General features: G+C 37.2%; 1 protein-coding gene across 1 annotated transcript; it reads left to right on the plus strand.

The window, feature by feature from the left end:
* Positions 1-1,013: 1,013 nt before the first annotated feature.
* On the plus strand, positions 1,014-22,899 carry LOC139761631 (uncharacterized). Its single transcript, XM_071685913.1, has 3 exons — positions 1,014-1,341; positions 2,129-2,273; positions 6,219-22,899. The coding sequence occupies exons 1-3, from the start codon at positions 1,192-1,194 to the stop codon at positions 6,425-6,427; spliced, it is 504 nt and encodes a 167-aa protein (XP_071542014.1). The 5' UTR covers positions 1,014-1,191; the 3' UTR covers positions 6,428-22,899.
* The last annotated feature ends 1,861 nt before the right edge of the window (positions 22,900-24,760 follow it).

The following is a 24,760-nucleotide window of genomic DNA, read 5'->3' on the forward strand; positions in this document are numbered from 1 at the left end:
TAATTCTATACAGTAGTAAACGACTCGACTTAGTACTGTACACATCGACTAATACCAATCATCTTTCAGTAGAGTGGATCCAGAGCCGAATGTTGTCAAAGGACTCTGTAAAGAACCGGTATTCTAAGTGTGAGTTCAGTGAAAACCAAATCGGTCTGACCGCCAAGAGGAACAAGTGTAAGAGCCAAAAGCAGTCCCAGAGCCTCACTCTATAGTCCAGAGTTGTCGTATCAGAAACTTAGCGAGGACGGACTTCACGTAGGGCCGAGTCTGAATGCAAGTAATGGTGACGTTGAGAAAGGATGTAACGACTTCATGGCAGGATCTTGAATAACCAAAGATTTTTGTAAGAAAGTCTGTATATCCATGTTGGTCCATGATGTGTGTCACGGGCGGGTTGGTGATGGAATAATCAGTATCGTGAGTGAAGGTGATGTGGAGGATTTCGGAAAACATTTGATGATTAAGTCTTCAGAAGAAGTAAGATAGAAGTACTACATAGATGGAGTTAACGTATGAAGGTTAGAAGTATTATGAGTTTTAGTGAAATGAATTAAGATTGGGGAAAAAATTTCTACTAGAGAGGCAACGATATTAGGAGGGGCCGGTACTGCTGAGACCCCCCTCTCGGTTATAGTCATGATTTTCCCTAAAATGTAACCTCTTCCTCTGATTTTGCTTTTTTTTTATAATATCTCTTATGTTCCATGGAGGCAAGTCGAGAATGAGAGGACTATGTAGCTCTGTATGTAGCACATTTTTTATTAGGAAAATCCCTCTTTGCTAGAGAATCATAATTACCGTGGAAAAATGACTTTCTCTGGTTTTACTTTGTTTATCGCATATGTTAAGTCTATAGAAGATTAATCAATAGTACAAACTGATACTAATTTACAAGGTAAGTAGGTAATACATTGCTATTGGAGAAAAAGCAAGTATGTCAGCACATTTAAACGGGTTATCCCCAATTCACGTTTTCTCTCTCAGCTTTGTCTCGCAGGTCGTCCATTCTCTCTAACTTCCTCATTCGTAAACAACCCGAGGTGAAACAAGGAAAGGACGGGAATATGCATTACTGCCATTCGTTTGCTCCCATCAAATGACAGTTTAGTCACGTGCACAGACAAAGATATTGTGGAAGTGGTAGTCTGGGGCAGATAAGGCCAGAGGTGGACAGTGGCCTCGCTGGATATGAAAAGGTTCTGGATGGAAGAACCGTGGCAGAGTTGGACGGGAATTACTAGAGTGAATCTTTGTACAATGCTCGGAGTTAGCTTGTATTCTACATTTGCTACAGTTGTCCTGATACAGCTTGTGCCTTCATCATACGCTGTAGGACAGGTAAGAGTGTATTCTTGGCTATGAATAATGAGTAAAGTAGTAGTTGTGTATCCAACAAGAGTCTTGCCTCTCACGACTCTCTAACTACACCATATTTTGACATGCGTCTGATATCTCAAAACTACTATGTACAGATTTAGAGGAAATTTTAGTTTCTTTTCTCCAACCAAAATACATAACTTATTTTATACTCTTGTAATTCATAACTTGGAAGGGGACGATTTCTTATATTTTTTTTTTTTTTTTGGCAACTAGATGCAATTCGTGTTGATCTCTGCATGATATTGCATGAGTTTGTTCTGCAATGTTCGTGTGATATTTCAATTATACACTCGCAGGGCATAATTTGGAGCATTTTGAAATACTGAATGGTCTTAAACTGATAGTAATAAGGGTTTTGTATGTCAGGGAAATTATGGGGTTTGGTTAATGTTTATAGTAGAAATATGTCAACTTAAGATAGGTCTTCAGAGCTTGTTTTTGCTTGGTTACTTGTTCTTTTGTCAGTTTGTTGATATTTTTCTACATTTATGCAATGCTGAATCATGGCTATGATTGGTATTTATCTTGAAGAACCTCAAGATAAATTTCGTCTCAGGGAGGTTAGATGAGGTTTTTCATAGCGTCTGTAGTTTTGTACGAGATTTTTTGTTAACAACCTCCAGATGTTCCCTGATACACGTAACCTAGTTATGATGCAAATAATGGAATCTCCTAAGAAATGTCGTAGTATTCCAGTTTTCCTTTGTTATTATGTTTGTACGAATTCAGTGATTTTTTTTTTCAGGAATGTAACATGACTGTATTAGAGCCATGTTTCCCTCATGAGATTTGTGAACAAGTAAGCAAAGATACAGGTGTCTGTAAATGTCAAGAAAATTATGTTGTAAACAAAGATGATGGCAGATGCGAAGAGCCAAAGCCGCCTCCAGGTATGTTGCTAAAATTTGAAGTATTTCTTAAGAGACACTGACATATTTAGAATGTGATAAAAGAGTATGCAAGGTGGCTTGGAAGGCCCCTTGAATATTTTGAGCAAATTTCAAGTAACATTGATAAAAACATTGGTAAATGCAGAAGTGTAAGAACTTTTTGGCATATATGCCAATTATATTGATAGCACACCAAGTACAGGAGTTTTTCATAAATATCTGCAAATACTGTGCCTGGTATTAAAGTCTGAGATGCCCTTTAGAAAGCCACCATCTTTTGATGTCATGTCTCAAGGTGACACCATTGCCTGCATCCACATTTTCCCTGTTGATAGTAGTGAGTAGATGTCTGTTTGTTCTTAAGTCAGATTATCAAATTATTTTATGTATTACATTGTGTCATATCTTCTGGAACTGCCATGCTCCATTATCCTTTGGACCCTCAACTTTTACCCTCCACGTTAAAGCACCAGTTTGCTTTTGACTACCAACTGGGAACGGAATTTGCTGCAAAAGTTAAGTTGACCATTCAGATTTTCATGTGTTGTCATTTATACAAGGATCTGAATCCTGTTGCAGTATTGTCTCAGGAAGTGTATGTTACAAAGGCATTCTGTACCAAAATGATGCAGTCTAGTCCTCGTTAAAAATCTGCTTAGGAGAATAACTGCCTTCCTCAGTAATGGTCTTGAGGGTTCCTGGAAATTTTCGTCAGCAACGCACCAGCAGAAGCAGCTTCACTAGTCCTCTGAATGTTGTGGCAATTGTAGTGTTTCCTAAAATTCATAAACTCTCTAGGATTTGCTAGAAATGTATTTGCTGTTGCTTTTTCCACTGATAGGTTATCGTATCTACTCCAGGCCTTTGCTTGTATCACAAGCATGCTTATAGGAACATGCTCATGAGTTTGGTCTTCAATCCTTATGTCTATTATCTGCTCTATTCCTTTCATAATCGAAGTTCAGGTATACGAGGTCTTAGGTGCACTGATTAATGTTCCATTCTTGGCACTGTCCTTGAGCTTTGCATTATCACGTATAGTCGATAGAGTAGAGTCACTAAGTCCAAGGAGAGGTGTAATATCAGCTGTTCATTCACCTTTGTCATAGCATTTGAGCACATCCATCTTAATGGTGATGGCCTTATACTTTTTAGCACCACTGGTCTAGGAGAATTCAAAAGATGCTTAGGTGGCATGATATAAGGCAGAACATGCAATATTCAGCAAATTGCCACACAAATTACTGGGGCACTCTGTGACTACTGATGGTATCCATATCATATGCACAGGCTTCTCTTGTAGTGCAGGCAACATCACGCCTGCGCTGCAAGCCCAGTTGATGATCACATAATTCCAAATTCAAGCCCGTGTAAATTGTAAGTGGAATGTGTGTATTATTTTGAAAATGATTGAAATCTGATATGTACGAAGAGAGAGGTCCTTGTACATATGGCCACTTAAACTAGGTCCCTTTATTCTGGTAAATGATACAACATTTTATACTACAAAGAAGGCGTGCACGGAATAGAGTGAATTGGATCGATGTGGTATACTGGCATAGGCTTTCAGTCAGTGGACTGAACCAGGGCATGCGAAATGTCAGGGACAAAACATGGAAAAGTCTGTAGGGCTTGGATCCTGTTAGGGAGCTGGGGTTTTGGTGCATTGCACATGACAGCTAGAGAATGAGTGTGAGCGGATATGGCCTTTTTTCTTCTCTCCTGATGCAGTGGTGGAGTTGCTGTTTCCTGTGGGGCAGGATGGTGCCAGAAATTGATAAAGGTAAGCAGGTATTAATATGTACGTGTGACTGTATTGTTGACTGGTTGGTAAGATTATTTAATGTATGTCAGCCCTGGTTCAATCCATTGACAGCACGTCGACCCCGGTATACCACATCGTTCCAATTCACTCTATTCCTTGCACGCCTTTCACCCTCCTGCATGTTCAGGCCCCGATCACTCAAAATCTTTTTCACTCCATCTTTCCACCTCCAATTTGGTCTCCCACTTCTCCTCGTTCCCCCCACCTTTGACACATATATCCTCTTGGTCAATCTCTCCTCACTCATTCTCTCCATGTGACCAAACCATTTCAAAACACCCTCTTCTGCTCTCTCAACCACACTCTTTTTATTACCACACATCTCTCTTACCCTACTATTACTTACTCGATCAAACCACCTCACACCACATATTGTCCTCAAACATCTCATTTCCAGCACATCCACCCTCCTGCACACAAGTCTATCCATAGTCCATGCCTCGCAACCATACAACATTGTTGGAACCACTATTCCTTCAAACATACCCATTTTTGCTTTCCGAGATAATGTTCTCGACTTCCACACATTCTTCAAGGCTCCCAGAATTTTCACCTCCTCCCCCACCCTATGATTCACTTCTGCTTCCATGGTTCCATCCACTGCCAAATCCACTCCCAGATATCTAAAACACTTCACTTCCTCCAGTTTTTCTCCATTCAAACTTACCTCCCAATTGACCTGACCCTCAACCCTACTGTACCTAATAACCTTGCTCTAATTCATATTTACTCTCAACTTTCTTGTTTCACACACTTTACCAAACTCAGTCACCAGCTTCTGCAGTTTCTCACATGAATCAGCCACCAGCGCTGTATCATCAGCGAACAACAACTGACTCACTTCCCAAGCTCTCTCATCCACAATAGACTGCATACTTGCCCCTCTTTCCAAAACTCTTGCTTTCACCTCCCTAACAACCCCATCCATAAACAAATTAAACAACCATGGAGACATCACACACCCCTGCTGCAAACCTACATTCACTGAGAACCAATCACTTTCCTCTCTTCCTACACGTACACATGCCTTACATCCTCGATAAAAACTTTTCACTGCTTCTAACAACTTGCCTCCCACACCATATATTCTTAATACCTTCCACAGAGCATCTCTATCAACTGTATCGTATGCCTTCTCCAGATTCATAAATGCTACATACAAATCCATTTGCCTTTCTAAGTATTTCTCACATACATTCTTCGAAGCAAACACCTGATCCACACATCCTCTTCCACTTCTGGAACCACACTGCTCTTCCCCAATCTGATGCTCTGTACATGCCTTCACCCTCTCAATCAATACCCTCCCATATAATTTACCAGGAATACTCAACAAACTTGTACCTCTGTAATTTGAGCACTCACTCTTATCCCCTTTGCGTTTGTACGATGGCACATACTACCTATCTCTCCTCTTTTCTCATCTAGGTTACATCCACACACATTTAGACACCCCAATCTGAGCCTTCGAGGAGGATGAGCACTCCCTGCATGACTCCTTCTTCTGTTTCCCCTTTTAGAAAGTTAAGATACAAGGAGGGGAGGGTTTCTAGCCCCCCCCCCTCACGTCCCCTTTAGTCGCCTTTTAAGGTACGCGGGGAATGCGTGGGAAGTCTTCTTTCTCCCCCATCCCCAGGGGATAGGGGAGTTGGCATCCTTTCCTATAATGTGGTTCAAATTATGCCCAATGAATGATATAGCAATTTGCATTCATCATCTTTTTCTACACAATTTTTCTAGTAGGTTCTTGCCTAACTCTTGGGCAAATGATAATTCATGCATTAAGAAGAATAAGAGTGAAAATGTGTACAAATGAAAGTACTACATGCAACAAAAATGTCAAATTCCAGAAAAATAAAGGTGAAAATACATATACAGATGCAAATGCTACATAGTACGAAAGCATTAAATTTCAGAAGAATTTGAATGAAAATAGATGTACAAATGAAAGTGGTACAGAGAATGCAAACACCAATCTTATGCAGAATTTTCAGCAGCAGCTTCTTTTCCATTATAGGCCAAACCAGTTCAGTGTGTGTATTCTGTATATTTTTATATCCTTGAAAGACTTGTGTTAAATTTTTCTTTTCTAGTGTAAAGTTTCTCTTTTTATTCCTCAGAGCCATCAAGCAGCCATTTGGGCTTGGGCCTAGGCTTAGGTCTCACATTCTTCCTGATCTTCGTGGTGATAGCCTTGGCCTTGGTCCATCACAAATTTGGTTTGTTTTCTGGAATGTGTGACAATCTTCCACGACTGCATATCTTTGGCACAAGAGGTCAAGAGATTAGCTTGGCGGATAATGAAGATGATGTCAACCCCATTGTTTGAGAAGCCTTTGAAGCCGAGGTGTCTGTATATTAGTTAACGAGATTTGGTTGAACCATGAGTAGGCCACCACAGTGCAAATGTTGTGTCAGGTATTAATAAGAAAAGATGGCTTTGAAGTAATGAATTGGTTTAGTAGTATTTCTTACTGACCAGTAATGATCACTTGAAAGGTTGTATAATTTTCAGATATATGTAATACAGGATTTACTGTACTTAGTGATATGTCTAACAAGTAAGTAGACATTTTTTGATGACTTTATAAGATTTCTCATAAAAAAAATTTCATGTGGTCTTTATAAGCTGGTAAGTGATAAGCTGTATATATTTTGTGCTAGTAGAATCTCTGATTAGTAGTCATTTAGAGATTATATTAGATTCAGTTACACCAGTTATATCTTCCCATTTCCTGATGGATGTGGGGAATTTTTTTTTCCTTGTGCTATATGGCTCATGTTTTTCGTTTTCCAGATTAACCATAATGGTGAACTGTTGTGGAATTTTAAGTTCCAGCATTCTTGATGAATGTTTTTATCATAAGTTAGGAAGAAATTACAATCTTTATAATCTTCTTCCTCTTCTTATGGCAGTTTAGTAGTTTGGGATTTTTTTTATTAGTTCATGTTCAATATGAATATGAATAATAAAGTTATGTATATTGTGTTAGCTGTTGTTACCTGATTTTAGTTTATCATTCATGTGCTATATTTGCATGGACTCCTTATCAGAAACTGTGATACTGTTTGATATATTTTCATAGAGTAATGCTGTAGATTATAATTTTTACAGTTTTCATTGGATTTATATAGCTAATCAGTGCTGGATGTTGGTGTTTTTCTACCATTTCATTTGATTTTCAAATAATCATTAGTTAAGTAGGTTCTAGTGTGCCAGTATGGTTTATGATAATGATGCATTCCATTCATAGTGAATAAACTTAAGCATACAGTGCAAGTGAAGGAGTGGGTATGAATATTGAAGGAAATAACTTTAATAAGATAAACTCCGTAGCTTACATGATGTTGAAATTATGGCAGAATCATGAATAATCGCAGTTGTTTTTTGCACTTCTGTCTTGATTATTTTAGCAAGCTTAAAGTTAGGTGTACCAGAAGCTTGATATTATGCTTCCAACCATTGGGCTGAATTATGTTGAAGTATATCCAGTGAAATCTCAAATCAGTAACCATTCCTTAATCTTTCTCTATCAAGTCTTTCACACACTTTTGTCATTCAACTGGGAAGACCTCAAAAGTGAGTTCTACAATGTTATCTTTGACACCACATCTTGTGCATACACATTCTTATATAACTGTTTTGTTGTCCCTTTAGATACTGATGTTTTTATTTTTAGTGTAATGATTAATTGAACCTCTTTTTAAGTGTGTGAACTCTAAATTAAAAAGAGTGCAAGACAAAGCATGGTTGAAGAAAAGTCTGAACCATTTAGGTAATGAATGTAGTCATGGCTTTGATGAGTGTTTGTGTAGATCATATTAATATAGTGGTTTTATTTTTATGTTGTCATCTCTCTCTCCAAATCAAGCCATATGTTATCTGTGATTGATGTTTTATATTATATATTTCTTTTATGTTGTACTTGAAGGTATTGCAACTAGCTCTCGTACAGATTGTGTATGGTGAGATTTCAATGTTTTTTATTTGACTATATAAGACATTTTAGTACATTAAGAGCTTGAAGCTTATAAAAGGTATTAAGTCATTTTAGAGGATTAGTTTGAGTAGCATATTACTGGAGCATTGCAAGGCATTATCCCAATACTTATCATAGAATATGTGATGCAGCCAGATGAATGCCTAAGAGACAGGATATTAGAATATGTAATATTTGTTTGTACCCAAATGAAGTGATGTTTATTTACTGTTGGGCAACATTCAATATTTCATCAACACATAAGAGTCTGAGATTAATTTCCAGTTCAGGTTGGGTTTGACTAATTCTCTCTGACCTTCATAACCCAGAACTGGGTTGGTCAGCCTCGCATTCCTCCTGTCCAGAAATGGCGGGCTTGGTAGCTTGTGGTAGGTCAATGACGTGTCCTATCTGTGCTAAAACAGCATTAGGTCTACATCTTATTGGCAGGTCATGAAAGAGCTGTATGGCTGTGATCATGTTTGTCTGGAAGTGCTTTCTCTCTAATGTGAATGGCTTCTAATATCTATGGTGTCCTCCTATCACTGCATCTAGTAATGATTTCGATGTTGTTCACTTTAATCTCCCTCGGTTGCCCCTTTCCATGCTTTTGTTCATGTTTGATTCCACCTTCTTGTAAGTGGAGTGAGAGGTGACGGCTCAGAGGGCAGTTACTGGTAGAAGATTTGAGTAGAAACTGCAGAAGTTGGTGACAGCTTGGGAAAGTTTGTGAAAGGAGAAAGTGTAGAGCAAATTTGAGTAAAAGCAAGTTTGTTAGGTTCAGCTGTGAAGAGAGACAAGTTATTTGGAGAATAAATTTGAACAGAGAGATCTTTAAGGTAGTCAAGTGTTTTAGATACCTGGGAGTGGAAATGGCAGGAAATTGGGCCATGGGAGATGAAATAAGCCATTAGGTGGGTGAGGGGGCAAAAGTCTTAGGATAAATGAGGAGTGTGTGGAAAAAGAGTAGCTATTTGGGAGAGCAATGATGTGTATGGTTAAAAGGTATATTACTCCTGACAGTATTATACGGATGCAAGGCTAGAGCTCCTGATGAGATTATATGGAACAGGATGAATGTTTGATATAAAATTTGTGAGAAAAGTATGCAGTTTAAATATGGTTGCTCAAGTAATGATGATAATGTAAAAGAGAGGTGTGGTAATATGAAAAGAATGTTAAGAGGACTGAAGAGGGTGTACTGAAATATGAAACTGAAGGTGTGCTGAAATAGTATGATGTATGGAGAGAATAAGTGAGATGATGATGATAGAGAGGATGCATATGTCAGAAGGAGACAAGGAGAAGAGGTAGACCATCTCAGTTGCACTATCTCTTCATATGTACCCCAGCTTAAGCCAGGCACCCAGTTTATTGACCATCCCCCAGGGAAGGCTGAATAGCTAGGTTGACTGCAGATGGGTTGACATGGTCAGGATTCAAAGATATGTAGGCTAAACTCTGGGTGGCCTGTGAATGCATCATGGTCAATAATGCTGACTTCTAATTTACTGGTTTTGATGTTTTTTTTTGCATTTCCATGATAAGACTGTCTTGACTGAGTGGTAAATGTTTGTCTTAGTAAGGGGCAACAGAGGTTTTGGAACATAACCCCATCATTTAATTGTAAATATGGGTTATTCTATTAGGATTTCCTCTGTGTAATTTTTTTGGGGGTAAAATATGAAGCAAGGGAGACTTGTATACAGTACATTACTCTTTTTTTGGTGTTGGTATATTGCTATTGCAAGTGGTAAAACAACGAGTCATTTTTGATGAGGCTGTCTTATTGTTGGCAAATGGAAAAGAATAGTACTTTGTCAAGCATCTTCTCACCCTAGAGGAGCCTGCCTTACCTTGCTCCTAATTGCAGTGTCTTCTTGAAGCTGCAGAAGCCCCGTAAAAGGGGTGATAGGGTTATGTAATAACTGTACTAACGATAATGATAGTAATAGCAATAATGATATGCATAGAATTATGATAATCCAAACTTTTTTCATACCTGTGTGCCATTTCCCTCATAATGAGGAGGCACCTAAAACAGACAGAACAGCCTCATTTGCTAACATCCAGCCTCTCCCTGTCATGTATAATCCATCAAACCAGATGATGACTCATTGTTGCATTGTCCAAGTGATGAACTTGAGAACCTTATGAATTTTGCTACTCACTGTTTTCTTTTGCTTTATAATGCAAACCAGTGTTGCACAGTATCACAGACACTGCATTCCCATTATTCTACAAGCAGAATGAGTGTTAATATGCTTTCCCTTCAAAAGTTAGGAGGAATCTCGCCTACGTTTTTTGATGCAGAACTTTCTTTGAAAGATAACATCGTCTCAAATGTCATTGTGAGCCATAAAACAATGTCAGACTAAGGAAATATTGTAAAAGACTCCCAAAGTACAGAGCTAGGTATCATGTGAAATATATATACTGAGAATGCAGAAGGGACATCTGAACCACTCCTCCTCTTGAAATTTAATGCAGAAAGAAAAGAAATGGCTGAGGCTTTCATTAAGTGTATATATGGATAGTAAAGAATGAATTGTACTATATTTACCATATGTGTCTGTGGATAGTAAAGATTGAAATGAATTTTATTTACCATGTGGTATTGCCATTTATCATTCTTCACCTTCACTTATTTTCCCATTATGGGATATTGTTTAGATACTTGAGATTATTGATTTGGTTTAGGTGATTTATGTGTAAATAAAACTGCCCTGTCAGAGAACTCTGTAGCTGTTCCATGGTCGAAGAAAATCAAGGAAGAGTACTGTCGGTGATGTAAATAGTTTGGGCGAAATTGTTTTTTCGTCAGTTTCGGTGTTTCTAGCCTTGGTGAGAAAATGTCAGGAATACATGTTTATGGAGACTTTGAGTAAAAATTCTCATAGCTCCTCCCCTGTCCCTATTTTTGGAAAGTAATGATAAGAGAAAACAAATTTGAGCTCTTGACCTTTTACTCATTCCAAAACTGTTGTAAAGAATCGAGGCTTTCCTAGTCAGGTAGTAACTGATATCAGATATAGTAGATGTAGTTCAACAACAAACATGCATGAAAGAGAAAAAAAGATCTGTAACACTTATTTGTGAATTTTCAGGACTTTGCTTCGAAATGTTTATAGGGTGGTAAATAGGAAATGGGCATCCTTGCCCTTTGCCATCCTGTGGGTTTAGGGTTGAAGGCATCAGTACTGCAAAATTCATTCTTCTGAAAGATGAATATTTTTATGTATATGGGAGCAGAGATGATATTTATTTCTATCTATTTATTTTACTTTGTCGATGTCTCCAGCGTTAATGAGGTAGCGCAAGGAAACAGATGAAAGAATGGCCCAACCCACCCACATACACATGTATATACATACACATCCACACACAGCACATGTACATACCTATACATCTCAACGTATACATATATATACACTCACACATATACATATATACACATGTACATAATTCATACTGTCTGCCCTTATTCATTCCCGTATCCACCCCGCCACACATGAAATAACAACCCCCTCCCCCTGCATCTGCGTGAGGTAGCACTAGGAAAAGACAACAAAGGCCACATTCATTCACACTCAGTCTCTAGCTGTCATGTATAATGTACTGAAACCACAGCTCCCTTTCCACATCCAGGCCCCACAAAACCTTCCATGGTTTACCCTGGACGCTGCACATGCACTGGTTCAATCCACTGACAGCACGTCGACCCCGGTATACCAAATCGTTCCAATTCACTCTATTCCTTGAACGCCTTTAACCCTCCTGCATGTTCAGGCCCTGATCACTCAAAATCTTTTTCACTCCATCTTTCCACCTCCAATTTGGTCTCCCACTTCTCCTCATTCCCTCCACCTCTGACATATATATCCTCTTTGTCAATCATTCCTCACTCATTCTCTCCATGTGACCAAACCATTTCAAAACACCCTCTTCTGCTCTCTCAACCACACTCTTTTTATTACCACACATCTAATGAATGGCAAATAATTAGTAGTTGCAAAAAGAATCCAGTGACTTGGAAGGATCACTTTTACATTTTTGAATTTCATATCAATGTATTCCTAAAAGATATTTTCATTGTATATAACATGAGCATTAAAAAGAACTCCATCAGAAATTTAGATAATAACCACCTACAGTGCTTGGAAAGTAGCCCTTTATCTGTCCTTCACTTTTCTGTTGTTATGGGTCTGTACCTCTCTCTCCCATAGGCATAGTACCTCTCTTTGGTTCTCATTTCTCCTGTAACTCTAACTTGGATGACTCTTAAGTGTTTCTTTCCTTAAGCCCAGAAACTTTGGATCTCTCTCCCCTGTCATTTCTTAACCAAAACCTGTGACCTGGCACTTTTCAACAGACAGGTTTTTCACTTCCTTAAAATTTCATAAATACTTGTCTTCTTTTCCCTTTCATCAAACTCCATATATTTCAGTTAAGGCCCAGCCATGATGTGGACTTTTTTCTGTGGCTGGAGCCTCCAGCATAAGAGATAAATGGTAATTGGCAGCATTCAGATTTGTGAATGTTTAATTGATTAGTAATTGGTAATATCTTGAACACTGCTCTAGTCCATATCTTTATATCCTTCCGGTTTGAGTTATTATGTAACATTACATATTGTTGCATACAATTAAAGGCATCCTAAACCTTGTTTTTTTAGATTAACTGATGTTGTGCCATACTTTGTAGTCTTCAGTGTTTTGTTTGCCATATGTCATATGTTAGGTAATGAGCAATCTTCTTTTTCTATTCTGTGAATTTAGCATATACTGTAGAAAAATATTTTATTCTGGCAGAATTCATTTTATATGTTGTTGGAACTGAACCTTTTAAGAAATTTGCAAAGTTCCTTGGAACAAGATTCATTATCAGAACCTGGCTATAGATTCTTTCAAAATTTTGAAATCACTTCATTATACTGACTGGTAAAGCAACATTAAGCTGATTTAGTCTCATTATAGGTACAGCTTTTAAGAAAGTATGGATTTTTATGATTATAAAGTATATGAAATTTTTGTATTAAATGTGCATATGGTAGAACAAACGTGGAATCTTGTTTATCCTAGCCGTTGAGATTTTAAAGCTTTCTGTGGACAAGTTCAGAATACATCAGTTGATCATGTAGCTTAGGAGTTTGCATCATTGTTCTCTTCTAGTGTAATCCTTCCTGTGGTGCATTTTGATGTGTTTAGACCATCATGCCTCATAGTGAGGATAATTTATGCTGTAGAGGCTGATCCATGACTCTTTAGCTGATTTTAACAAGAAAGTTCATCAAAACTATATTTATATATATATTTTGGCGATGGGAATTAATGAAGGCAGACAATATGAATTATGTACATGTGTATATATGTATATGTCTGTGTGTGAATATATATGTATACGTTGAGATGTATAGGAATGTATATTTGCGTGTGTGGATGTGTATGTGGGTGGGTTGGGCCATTCTTTCGAATGTTTCCTTGCGCTACTTCGTTAACATGGGAGACAGCGACAAAGCAAAATAAAAATAAATATTTTTTTTTTTGTATGTGTTCTCATATGTATATGTTACCAGAGATTAATCTTGAGTAGAGTGTGTATAGATGGAGCTAAGGTAGGTGAAATATCTTCATTAGAATCAAACAGTTGCTTATGGGCCTTGCAGGTGTTGTTCAGGTGCTTAATTGCCATCACTTTCTCTATCTCTCAATAAGATTACCTGTAACTTTAATGGACAGTATAAGTATAACTTTGGAAGCAGTTTTATCCATTACATGTAAATGCACCAGAAAATTGCTGTGGACTTTATAAGTAATATTTATGCACTTTCTTCATCTTTGTTGATTTTAAAAGTTTGTTTTTAATCTGGAACATTTTCAGTTAATTTTTGAGAGAACAACAGAGCTTTTCTCATTTGGAAGGGCTACCAGTTGATTATAGAACCCTAGAACCTCTTTTATGGGGCTCTTACAGCATCAAGGCCACACTACAATTGGTAGCACGAAAAGGATGGACTCCTATGGAGCGAGAAGTTTTTTTAACAAATTATACTCCTTTTCATCCAATGACAATAATACATCCTCCTTGCAGGAGTCTATTCCCTCAGGATGTAATCTCATGCAGGCAGAGTCTGGTAACTCCTGTGTAAGGGTAGTGGACTAAGCTATATTAGTGCAGGTTGAAGCTCAGTATATGTACGGGGATTAAGCTGTAATTTGTTTTTCACAGTTCCATGCGATACTTAACCAGATGACTGTAGTGGACATTCTTGATTCATGTGTGGCCATTAAATGTCATGATGATGATGGAGTATTTTAAAGGAAAACAACCTAAGGCTTTTCACATATTTTGATTTGTTCTACTTTTTGCAATTTTTGAGTGGCTTCAGTTTTGTTTACTGTAGATGATTCTTGAAATTACCTGACACAAAAGTTCATATACATACCAGTCATTCTGCCTTTTTGTTCATTTATCCATTATTCAACCTCTTTGAGTATTGAACTACTCAGCTATGCTAATTTTCTTTATCATGCCTGATTACCAATATTGCTTTGGCAGGTAGTTTGTCAAGAAATGACTTGAGTCTTTAAGGATAAGTCCTCCTTTGGTTACATCTTCTATTCCCCTCTTATAGAATGTGGACACAGTATTTCTAGTAACTTCCCCACCTTTTTTTTCTTTTTGCCTTCTGCAGCATGCAGATGACTTCAGGGTAGTATTCATTCTTCTCTGTCCCTGGTGATAATTCTTAGAACATTTCCAAATTAGATGTCCCAAAGCAAAACAAAACAAAAAAACAAAAAAGTTTTTTCTTTGTAAGAAAAGCAGTCAGTTAAAGATGTGTTATGTGACTTCAGTAATTGTTAAGGTTTTGGGATTTTTTTTCGTGCCTGGAAAGTGATTGATTAGTTTTAGATATTTTACTGCTAAGAGAGTTATTGGAAAAGATTCTCACATACTGGATCACTTAAGCTCGCAGAAGATAGTTCATACCCTTATTTCTTGGTCACTGGTTACCGAGGCATTCTTCAGATATTTGATAAAGCTGTATGCCAAATATATCTTAGTTTAGATTTGGTGTAGCACAATTTCCAGATGACAGTCATCTATCTCAAGGTAATGTGGTAATAAGCTAGGCACAAAAATAGAGGTTGAAAGAATTTGTTGTCAAAGTTTACAAAACACTTCGAATAGAACTGAGTTTTGGAATCGGAGGCTTACATTATATATAATTACATCTGTCGTCCAGTTGTGAGTGCTTTGTAAGACAGTGATTACTTGTTTTTTAAAGTTCTTTGTCACTGAACTAAATAATTCAAATGTGCAATGCTTTTTGATGTGCCTTGCAATGCCTGTTTTTAGAGAACTTTGGGTTGACAATTTTCTTTTCTTGGAAAAAAAGATTGATAAGCATTCCAAAGTGCATTTTATATGCATTATGTTGATTATTGATATGTCTCTGAATACTTTAGTTTTTATTGTCAAGTGAAAAAGATGTAATTTATAGCTTGTCACTAATTGTTGAGCAGTTCAGAGGAAAGTGATATGAAATGCACATTGTCATATTACTGCCTAGGGAAGAATTTGTGAAATTATATGAGCAGTCGGTTATTGTAATTGAATTTTCAGATTTAGACTGTGTATGATTTTCCTGTCTTTTTATAGATTGTCAACCATTATTTAGGTATGTTAAGGTTGTGTTTTATTTAACTGCTGAATATAATGAACATAGATATTATGTGCAGGACTTGATTGACATATGTTGAAAAATTCAAGTCACAGAATCATTAAAAGTAGTGCTGTGTTGGCACTGCCTTCCAGAAAGCGTTCTTTCCTGTATTGCCCAAATATGTGAGCTAACAGAAATATACCAGAGGAAATGATATGGTAGAATTAAAGTGATTAAAGAAGGATCTTCCAAAGCGGGCAAGCTTGTTTCACAAATATTTTTTGTGGTTGAATGTTAAAAGGTAATGGTATAGCAGTCTCTTTTATCAAAAATTAGGTTGAATTAGTGTAGTACTTTAATGTATTTTGTGAATGTGTCTTTATTTTAAATACAATAATGTGATATTATTGAAATAATGTAATATTAAAGAAAACAAAAGATTCCCTTTTTGCTCTTTTTATGCAGCTGTCTTATGTATGCCATTTTGCCCATTCATAGCTGGGTTGTGCATGCAGAATGTTCTCTGATGATACAATTGCCATTTTCTCACACCTTCATAGGTTGAAGATCCAAGAACACTGATCGAAACATAAGTTAAATAATCGTGCATGCTGATGGGTGTCAGCAGTTAAACATGCCACCTGCTTGCACTAATAAGTAGATGCAAAGCATAAAGACAGAAACAGCAGGGAATAAATGAGTTTAGAGGGATAGATTGCATTTGAGAATGGGATAAAGCAGCACATCACTAAGTGGTGCTTTAGTTCTCTTGAGGGAATTGAAAAGAATCATCACTTTAGAAGAACAATAGGTCAAAAAAAAGAGGGCAAAGAACCCTGGGGGGTTATCTGTGCTGCAAACCTAGCCTTCTGTTAGATGTTCTTATTATATTTTGTCTTTGCATTGCTAGATTCATTTCTTTGAGAAAAGAGGAACATTTACAGAATCTGTATTCATTTTGCTCACCAACCACTCTCATACGCACAGGTGTTGGAAACCCAACAGCAGCATGTGGAACCTTAGTTGAAGGATTTGGGATATTGGTTTGTTTATGACATGAATGAAGCATATGCTGTCTACATATAGTAGAAAAAATAAGAGCACAGGAAAAGAATATGTTTCTACAAGGATGCACTGATGAAAACTGTTTTTCCTATATTTAAGCATCATAATGTGCACAGAATCTTTCCACGGCTTTTATATTTTCCACTTTTTGTCATGTTAGAATTCAAGTAGCGCTTCCCGACTGTGCTTTGAAGACGTGTGTTGGAATGGTAAATATATATATACAATGTAAGCATTTCCAGTTTGCAAAGAATATGTGAGAAATTAAAGTACCTTTTTTTAGATGCTTAGTCAGATGAAGCAGAGATTAAAAAGATGGGAAAGTGAGATACCATAGAACATTGGAAAGAGGATTGATTACTTTTAATATTACTTATTGCTTGTGAATGTGTGAGTGATAAGGAGGAGGTACTATTGTGAGATTGTAGTCCTTATGAGCTACTCATCATTGTGAGATATAGGGCCAGACAAGACTTATTTCTAATGGTTCTCGTTATATCTCGAGGTAATGCTTACTCAGGTGACCAAAGAAGGGCTATGCATTACCTAGAGTTATAGGACTGATACATAGTGAAGCTTAGATGTTGTGTGACTGAGTGTAGATTGAAAATTCATATTGAAAGTTTAAAGAAATGTAAGGAAAATAAATATATTTATATGATATCTATATTTTTGCATGAATTTTAAATGTTTGTTATAGATGGTCAGGGTTTTTGTAATTAAGTTTTAAAAAATTTGATATCTGATGTCATATTGACAGATGTATTTAAAATGTTGGAGAAAGATATTTATTAGGTGTCATTTCGGTCTCCATTTTCTTTCTTTATTGACTGCTAAAGCCAGATTCCCACAGTTTTCCAGTGCCACTCGGCCATTGCCTTCACCTCAGACATGAACACTACAAGTGTTATTGCCACTCAACCAACACCTAGACCTTCCCTCTCCTTTTAACCCTTCCCAGTCCCAAAAAAGTTGAGAAGTGTTAGCCAAGAGAGGGAGGAGACTTGAGATTGAGATGATAGATTGGAGTCAAAGCCAGAAGATGTTGATAGAAGGAATGTTTTGGAGATTATTAGATGTATTGTGAAAGTGTGAATTTATGATCATGTAGGGACCTGTAGCAAGTTGGGTTACTGGAAGGGGAGATACCAGGATGTTTTTGATAGTCTGATCTTTGAGAAAAGGAACTAAAAAAATTCCATATTAACCAATTATATAAAAAGTATGCAGCAGTTCCTGTTGAGGTCATGCAGCAGAGGTGTTAGGTATAAGAGAGCCTACACTAAAGCTGTCTTGCTAATGTCAATCTTATGGCAAAAGTCCAGCCCTAAACTTGCCTTTTTTCATGGCCTTTCATAGTATTGAAATTTTTCATATCCCATAGTACTGCTTCTTTTTCCTGCATCCCAACAAATTTGTCATTGCACCAGCACTGATTTTAGATGATGATGTGAAGTGGTGACTTCATTTTTCTGATAAAGTTCAACGGCAGGTAGAGTTGCCAACTCGGGAAAGACTGTATATGTTCTGTTATCAAAAAATTGGAAAACAAATCCTGATGGATATTTTGAAATAGGATACCTGAACATAGGAGAATTGGGCTTTTTTTTTTTTTTTTTTTTGTAAGTGATGCTTGGAAGTGATATTATCCAAGCTGTAGATGGAAGTGTAATGGGTAATAAGCAGTAATTGTTGTTGTGGAGAAGTGCTGTATGTGATAAGTTATTAAAGAAAAGTGGTGTATGTGATAAGAAGTTATTATTGAAAAGTGCTGTATGCAACAAGAAATACCACCTTTGGTAAAGCACTCGAATCTGACCATGCAACTAAAGAGATGAGGGAAAGAGTTAAGTGATGCATAGGTATTTTTTACTGTATGTGTAAGGGCCTTTAATGATGGCAAGATGGCAAAAAGACTCGGTCATACCAGTGGGCATTCTTGTGCACATGGATAGAAGCATCAAGAGTAAGTGTAAAAATTATGAAAGATTATCGAGTTAAGCATAGGAGTAAAGGTCAGTGAAATTGAAATCTGACAAGATTACAGATAACATGAGATTGACAATATGGATTTATGATGAGAAAGGGACATGGATTGGCTGTATACAACTAAGATTATGGAGAAATTTTACAAAAAACAAATATGTTGTATGCATGGACATGCATGGATTTGGAAAAGTCTAACAGTGTAGTAGAAAGGAATGGGCTGTAAAATATACTGAATGTGTACAGCTCAAGAGAAGCTGCTGAAGAAAGTAACAAGTTTTTATAAAGGGCATATACCTGGACAGATGACGATGCATGCTTAAGGTTGAGATGAGATACGGCTGTATATCCACCATGGTTTAATGTCTTTATACGTGAAGATGTAATGGATTCGGTGGGAATTATCAGTGCAGTAAAGGATTAAGATTGAGAAAGGATGTAAGGCAGCAGAGGGTGGAAATTTTGTGAAGATAACTTGAACATGGGGGAGATGGAAGAAATGCAATCAAGAGTAACAGGAGAATGAAGAGAATTAATGCTGTTAGCAACAATGTGGATATTTAGAAATGGATTGCGCAGTTTAAAATCAGGTTGAATGGTTGAGAAGTTGCAACTGGCTCATAGTTCCACATATTCAGTTTGTAATCATGATAGAGACAGAGAAATGAATGCTCAAATGAATTTGAGTGTAATGAAAAGTAGGCTAGGTGCTAGCAACTTTAGGAATGTTATAATAATTGAAATCGATTTTTTAAGGTAGAACATAATAGATGATAAAGGAAAGTTCACTGTAGATGTGTAGCAGTAATAGTGCAGAGAGTGCAGGCTGTGTTCCCAAGTTTCCCATGAACAGTGTGTGAGATGAAAAGCATGTACTGAATAGGAAATTTATATTGAGAAATGGAATAGAGACTTTGCTAGTTAAAATGGTGAGTGGAGTGCTCAGATGTTGTAAAATGTTAAAAAGGATACATGACAAAAAGGTAACTGAGATAGTATTTGAGTGAAGTGAAAGGAGGGAAAGGAAAAGGGTAGACCAAGGTTGAGGCTTGGAAGGACGAAGCAAAGAAGTACATACATGGATGTGAGCATGGGGGAATATTTTGAATATTTTAAGCATAGGGATGCATGGAGGAAACACTGCATGCTCCATCCTGCTGGTTAGTGGGAGACAGTGTATAAAATGTAGGAAATAATTCATTTTTCTCTCAGTTTGGGGTAGATATGGAAAACTTTTGTAAAGCCATATATTGATATCAGTGTGTAAAATTGTCAGGAAAGGTGAAGCTGAAATAAAAGTGGAAGGAATAATTATACAGTATATCTTTTGTTTTTGCACTCATATTCTGTTTAAAGGCAATGATTGTTTCATTCCTCTGTAACAATTCTGGAGATCATCATGGGATGTAATCCTTCATTTTTTGGAGATCTGCAGCTAGTTTGACTGACTTAGCTCATGATTAGTGTAAGCATCCAGCTTTGTTAAAATTTAGACGATATTGTTGTTTATAGCTCGATTATACTGTATTATCTTTTGCCATGCAGTGATTTCCACCAATTTTTTGGTTTTCAGTTTGTGCATACGATGAACTCCAGAAACTGTAAAGAACATAAGGAGAACTTGTGTAGTCATCATGGCATTGCTATTGGTTTTGGAGTTGGTTGAGTTGCGTGTGTTATGTAATTTGCCTGTTTTGCCACAGCACTTTTTTGTTATTCTTGTTCTTGCTATATTATTTCATTACTGTTTTGTAGTTGCTGTATTTGGTTTGGGACTTTTTGTGAAACTTCAGGATATGAAGTGGTTTGAAAGTAAATGTGATGGAAGTTATAATTTATGTTGCAATTGAATAAGAATGCAACATTTTTAAACTGAAAAACCGTATGAAACAACATATTTCTTACCTATGAGCAAGTCCTATGATTATGTGAGAGGGCATTGGCTAGGTGGGAGGGAATAAGAAACTTGTATTGAGATAGTGTGTATCCTTGAGCATTTACCCTTTTTGACTCCCTGAGTACTTGAAAGGCTGGCAGATTATGTTAGAGACCATGAACATAAATCACACTGCCCAGTTTAGTGACATCATAGTGCAGAAATGATGTCGTATCATTTGACCAGACACCAGCATCGTTCATATGTTCTTCTACAGTTTGGACTTTTTGTCCTATATGTTTGTCTATTAGCAGAGTTTCATCTTGCTTTTAGTTTTTAGAGCTTTATGTTATAACACTTTATTTTGTACAGACTAGTGCACCAGGAATAACCATTGATGTTAGCCATTGCATATAGCTGCAACCATAGACAGCTGTTGTGGTGATAAGCTGATGTACCTACTACTTTCTGTTAGGCATACTAGCAAACAAAGTTGTTTTAGAACTGGTCAAGCTCAGTTTTACCAACATTTCCTACTAGTTTCAAATAAACAAGAAACAATAAACTTTCTGTGATCACACCGGAGAATACCCACAATATTCTTAATGAGAACTGTGGACCTTTGCTTTGTCACTTGAGAGTATTATCTTTTGGACTGTGCATAGTGATAGAGTTCTGATTTGATTTATTTCAGCCCCCTTATTAAGGGTATCATATAAGTGTTGGTTTGTACTCAAACAATCGGAGGTGTCTTCTAGATCCCATGATATTAGGAAAGTGGCCCCTCTCTCTGCTTTTTTAAGGAATCGCTAGGAGGATGAGAATAACGAGATGTTTTCAGCATCAGGTAGATACCTTTATTCAATAGGATTTCAATATAATGAGCATCCATTATTTTCCTTTCCCCTCAATTTTTGATGAATCATTTCTTGACTCATGACATCACTCTCCTGAGGCACAGATTCCAGTGGTCCGGTAATCATGAGTGTGGCTGTTCTCATTGCATATCGTCACTCCAAATGATATCAAGCTTGGGCAGGTTCTTTAATGGATTTTGGTCCCTATCAATGAGGATCTGTTGGTCCCCTGTGTGTTGTTGTGGTCAGAGAAGGTCATCTTCAGATATACCTAATAGGGTTAAGTGCTCTCTCAGATGCTCATAGGACTTTGCTGACGGTATAAGAATGGTTTTTCATCCTTTAAACCTACATATTATTTTGCAGTGTTATTCATGTTGTACATTTTGCATCTTCCAGATCCTAGATAACTTTTAAAAGTGTTCTAGACCAGTTTCATGCATGTATTTATAAAGAAGAGAATTATTGATGATTGCTGACATAAATCTTCCAATCCATGTGCATTAATAGGTACTGTACACTTAAGAAGTTCATATGAAATGTATTCCTACAAAGCTCCATAGTTTTATTCAGATACTTGAGTGATCCTTTAAAGCAGCTTCACTCGGTATATATAGTTTAGCCCACTGAAAATCTTAGAATAGTTCAAGGTGGTAGATTTGATTATGAATTGGACAATACTAGTATGTAGTGTTTCCCATAAGAATATCCCTTATTATGTTTTTTTTTTAGTGTTAAAAATTTTCTGTAGAAATATATGGTTCATTTATGATAATTTATTTGGAAGTGATTAAAGTATTGATTTGGATAAAATCTATGTATGAACTTCATATCTTCTGCTTGCTTGAAACCAATTGTCTTATTTCTCTTACAACAGTATATACTTGCTAACAGATTGCCAGTCATGTTGTCTGTTTAATTGCAGCAGTTTTAGATATAAATTTGTTTTTCTTGCCTTGATTTTTTTTGTTGGGAACTAAGGCCAAGTATTGCATTATTTATTTTTCACATATTCTTTACAAATTATTTACTACCATTGCTGTGTGAAATACAAGTTTTTCATTTATGTATTGAGAGTTTTAAAGTCTTATTCCAACATTTATGTCATATTTCTGATTAGCTTTCATATAGGATTTGGTGTTAAGCTATTTTAGCATGTATGGTCTTTTCATTTAGCATTGTAAGGTAAAATGCTGTAAAGCATGTTATCTTTGTTCTAAGATCTTTTGACAGATAGTACTGCTTGGGTGAATAAGGAAGTGCAGTTTGTCCTTTGATGCATATGTGATTTGTATTTTCTTTGTATTACACTGGTTTCAAGTATGGACACAGATTTTTAGGTATATGTATAAAAAGACCACAAAGAAAGATTTGTATTTATCATTGTATTACCTTAGACTTTTTTTGGTGTCATAAAATTGACACATTATTAGCTGAACAATGGAAGAATATTTATTTTTTTTATTATACTTTGTCGCTGTTTCCCGCGTTAACGAGGTAGCGCAAGGAAACAGACGAAAGAATGGCCCAAACCACCCACATACACATGTATATACATACTCATCCACACATGCACATATACATATATATACACATACAGACATATACATATATACACATGTATATGATTCATACTGTCTCCCCTTATTCTTTCCCGTTGCCACCGTGCCACACATGAAATGAAAACCCCCTCCCCCCCACATGTGCTCAAGGTAGCACTAGGAAAAGAAAACAAAGGCAACATTCATTCACACTCAGTTTCTAGCTGTCGTGTATAATGCACCGAAACCACAGCTCCCTTTCCACACCCAGGCCCCACAAAACTTTCCATGGTTTACCCCAGATGCTTCACATTCCCTGGTTCAGTCCATTGACAGTACGTCAACCCAGGTATACCACATCGTTCCAATTCACTCTATTCCTTGCACGCCTTTCACCCTCCTGAATGTTCAGGGCCTGATCACTCAAAATCTTTTTCACTCCATCCTTCCACCTCCAATTTAGTCTCCCACTTCTCCACATTCCCTCCACCCCTGACTCAGATACCCTCTGTCTATCTTTCCTCACTTATTCTCTAAATGTGACCAAACAATTTCAATACACCCTCTTCTGCTCTCTCAACCACCCTTTTTATTACCACACATCTCTCTTAAACTTTCATCACTTATGCGGTCAAACCACCTCACACCACATGTCCTCAAACATTTTATTTCCAACATACCCACCCTCCTCCACACAACCCTATCTATAGCCCATGCCTCGCAACCATATAACATTGTTGGAACCACTGTTCCTTGAAACATACCCATTTTTGCTCTCCGAGATAATGTTCTCGCCTTCCACTCATTCTTCAACGCTCCCAGAACCTTTGCCCCCTCCCCCACCGTGTGACTCACATCTGCTTCCATGGTTCCATCTGCTTCTAAATTGACTCACAGATATCTAAAACATTACACTTCCTCCAGTTTTTCTCCATTCAAACTTACTTCCCAAATAACCTGTCCCTCAACCCTACTGAACCTAATTGCCTTACTCTTATTCACGTGTACAATTTGCTTTCTTCTTTCACACACTTTACCAAACTCAATGACTGTGCCTGTGTTGTTGTCTGGTTGGTAAGGATATTCACTGTATATATGGTTCATGTTGAAGTACCAGAGGTTTGACAGAATGCATGCATCGTGCCATTGTACAAAGGCAAAGGGGATAACGGTGAGGGTTCAAATTACAGAGGTATAAGTTTGTTGAGTACTCCTGTGAAATTATATGGGAGGATATTGATTCAGAGGGTAAAGGCATGTACAGAGCATCAGATTGGGGAAGAGCAGTGTGGTTTCAGAAGTGATGGAGGATGTGTGGATCAGGTTTTTGCTTTGATGAATGTATGTCAGAAATACTTAGAAAAACAGATGGGTTTGTATGTAGCATTTATGGATCTGGAGAAGGCATATGATAGAGTTGATAGAGATGCTTTGCAGAAGTTAGGAGTATATGGTGTGGGAGGTAGGTTGGTAGAAGCAGTGAAAAGTTTTTACCAAGGATGTAAGGCATGTGTACAAGTAAGACGAGAGGAGAGTGACTTGTTCCTGGTGAATGTTGGTTTGTGGCAGGGGTGCATGGTGTCTCCATGGCTGTTTCATTTGTTTATGGTTGGGGTTGTTAGGGAGGTGAATGCAAGAGTTTTGGGGAGAGGGGCAAGTATGCAGTCTTTTCTGGATGAGAGGGCTTG

The sequence above is a fragment of the Panulirus ornatus genome, chromosome 41 (genome assembly GCF_036320965.1).
Source record: "Panulirus ornatus isolate Po-2019 chromosome 41, ASM3632096v1, whole genome shotgun sequence".
NCBI lineage: Eukaryota > Metazoa > Arthropoda > Malacostraca > Decapoda > Palinuridae > Panulirus > Panulirus ornatus.

Bases quoted from the DNA above. Each gene is read 5' to 3' on its own strand.
- LOC139761631 (XM_071685913.1), top strand. From the start codon at position 1,192: ATGAAAAGGTTCTGGATGGAAGAACCGTGGCAGAGTTGGACGGGAATT. The intron at 1,342-2,128 runs GTAAGAGTGTAT...TTTTTTTTTCAG, and splicing joins CATCATACGCTGTAGGACAG to GAATGTAACATGACTGTATT. The intron at 2,274-6,218 runs GTATGTTGCTAA...TTTATTCCTCAG, and splicing joins AGAGCCAAAGCCGCCTCCAG to AGCCATCAAGCAGCCATTTG.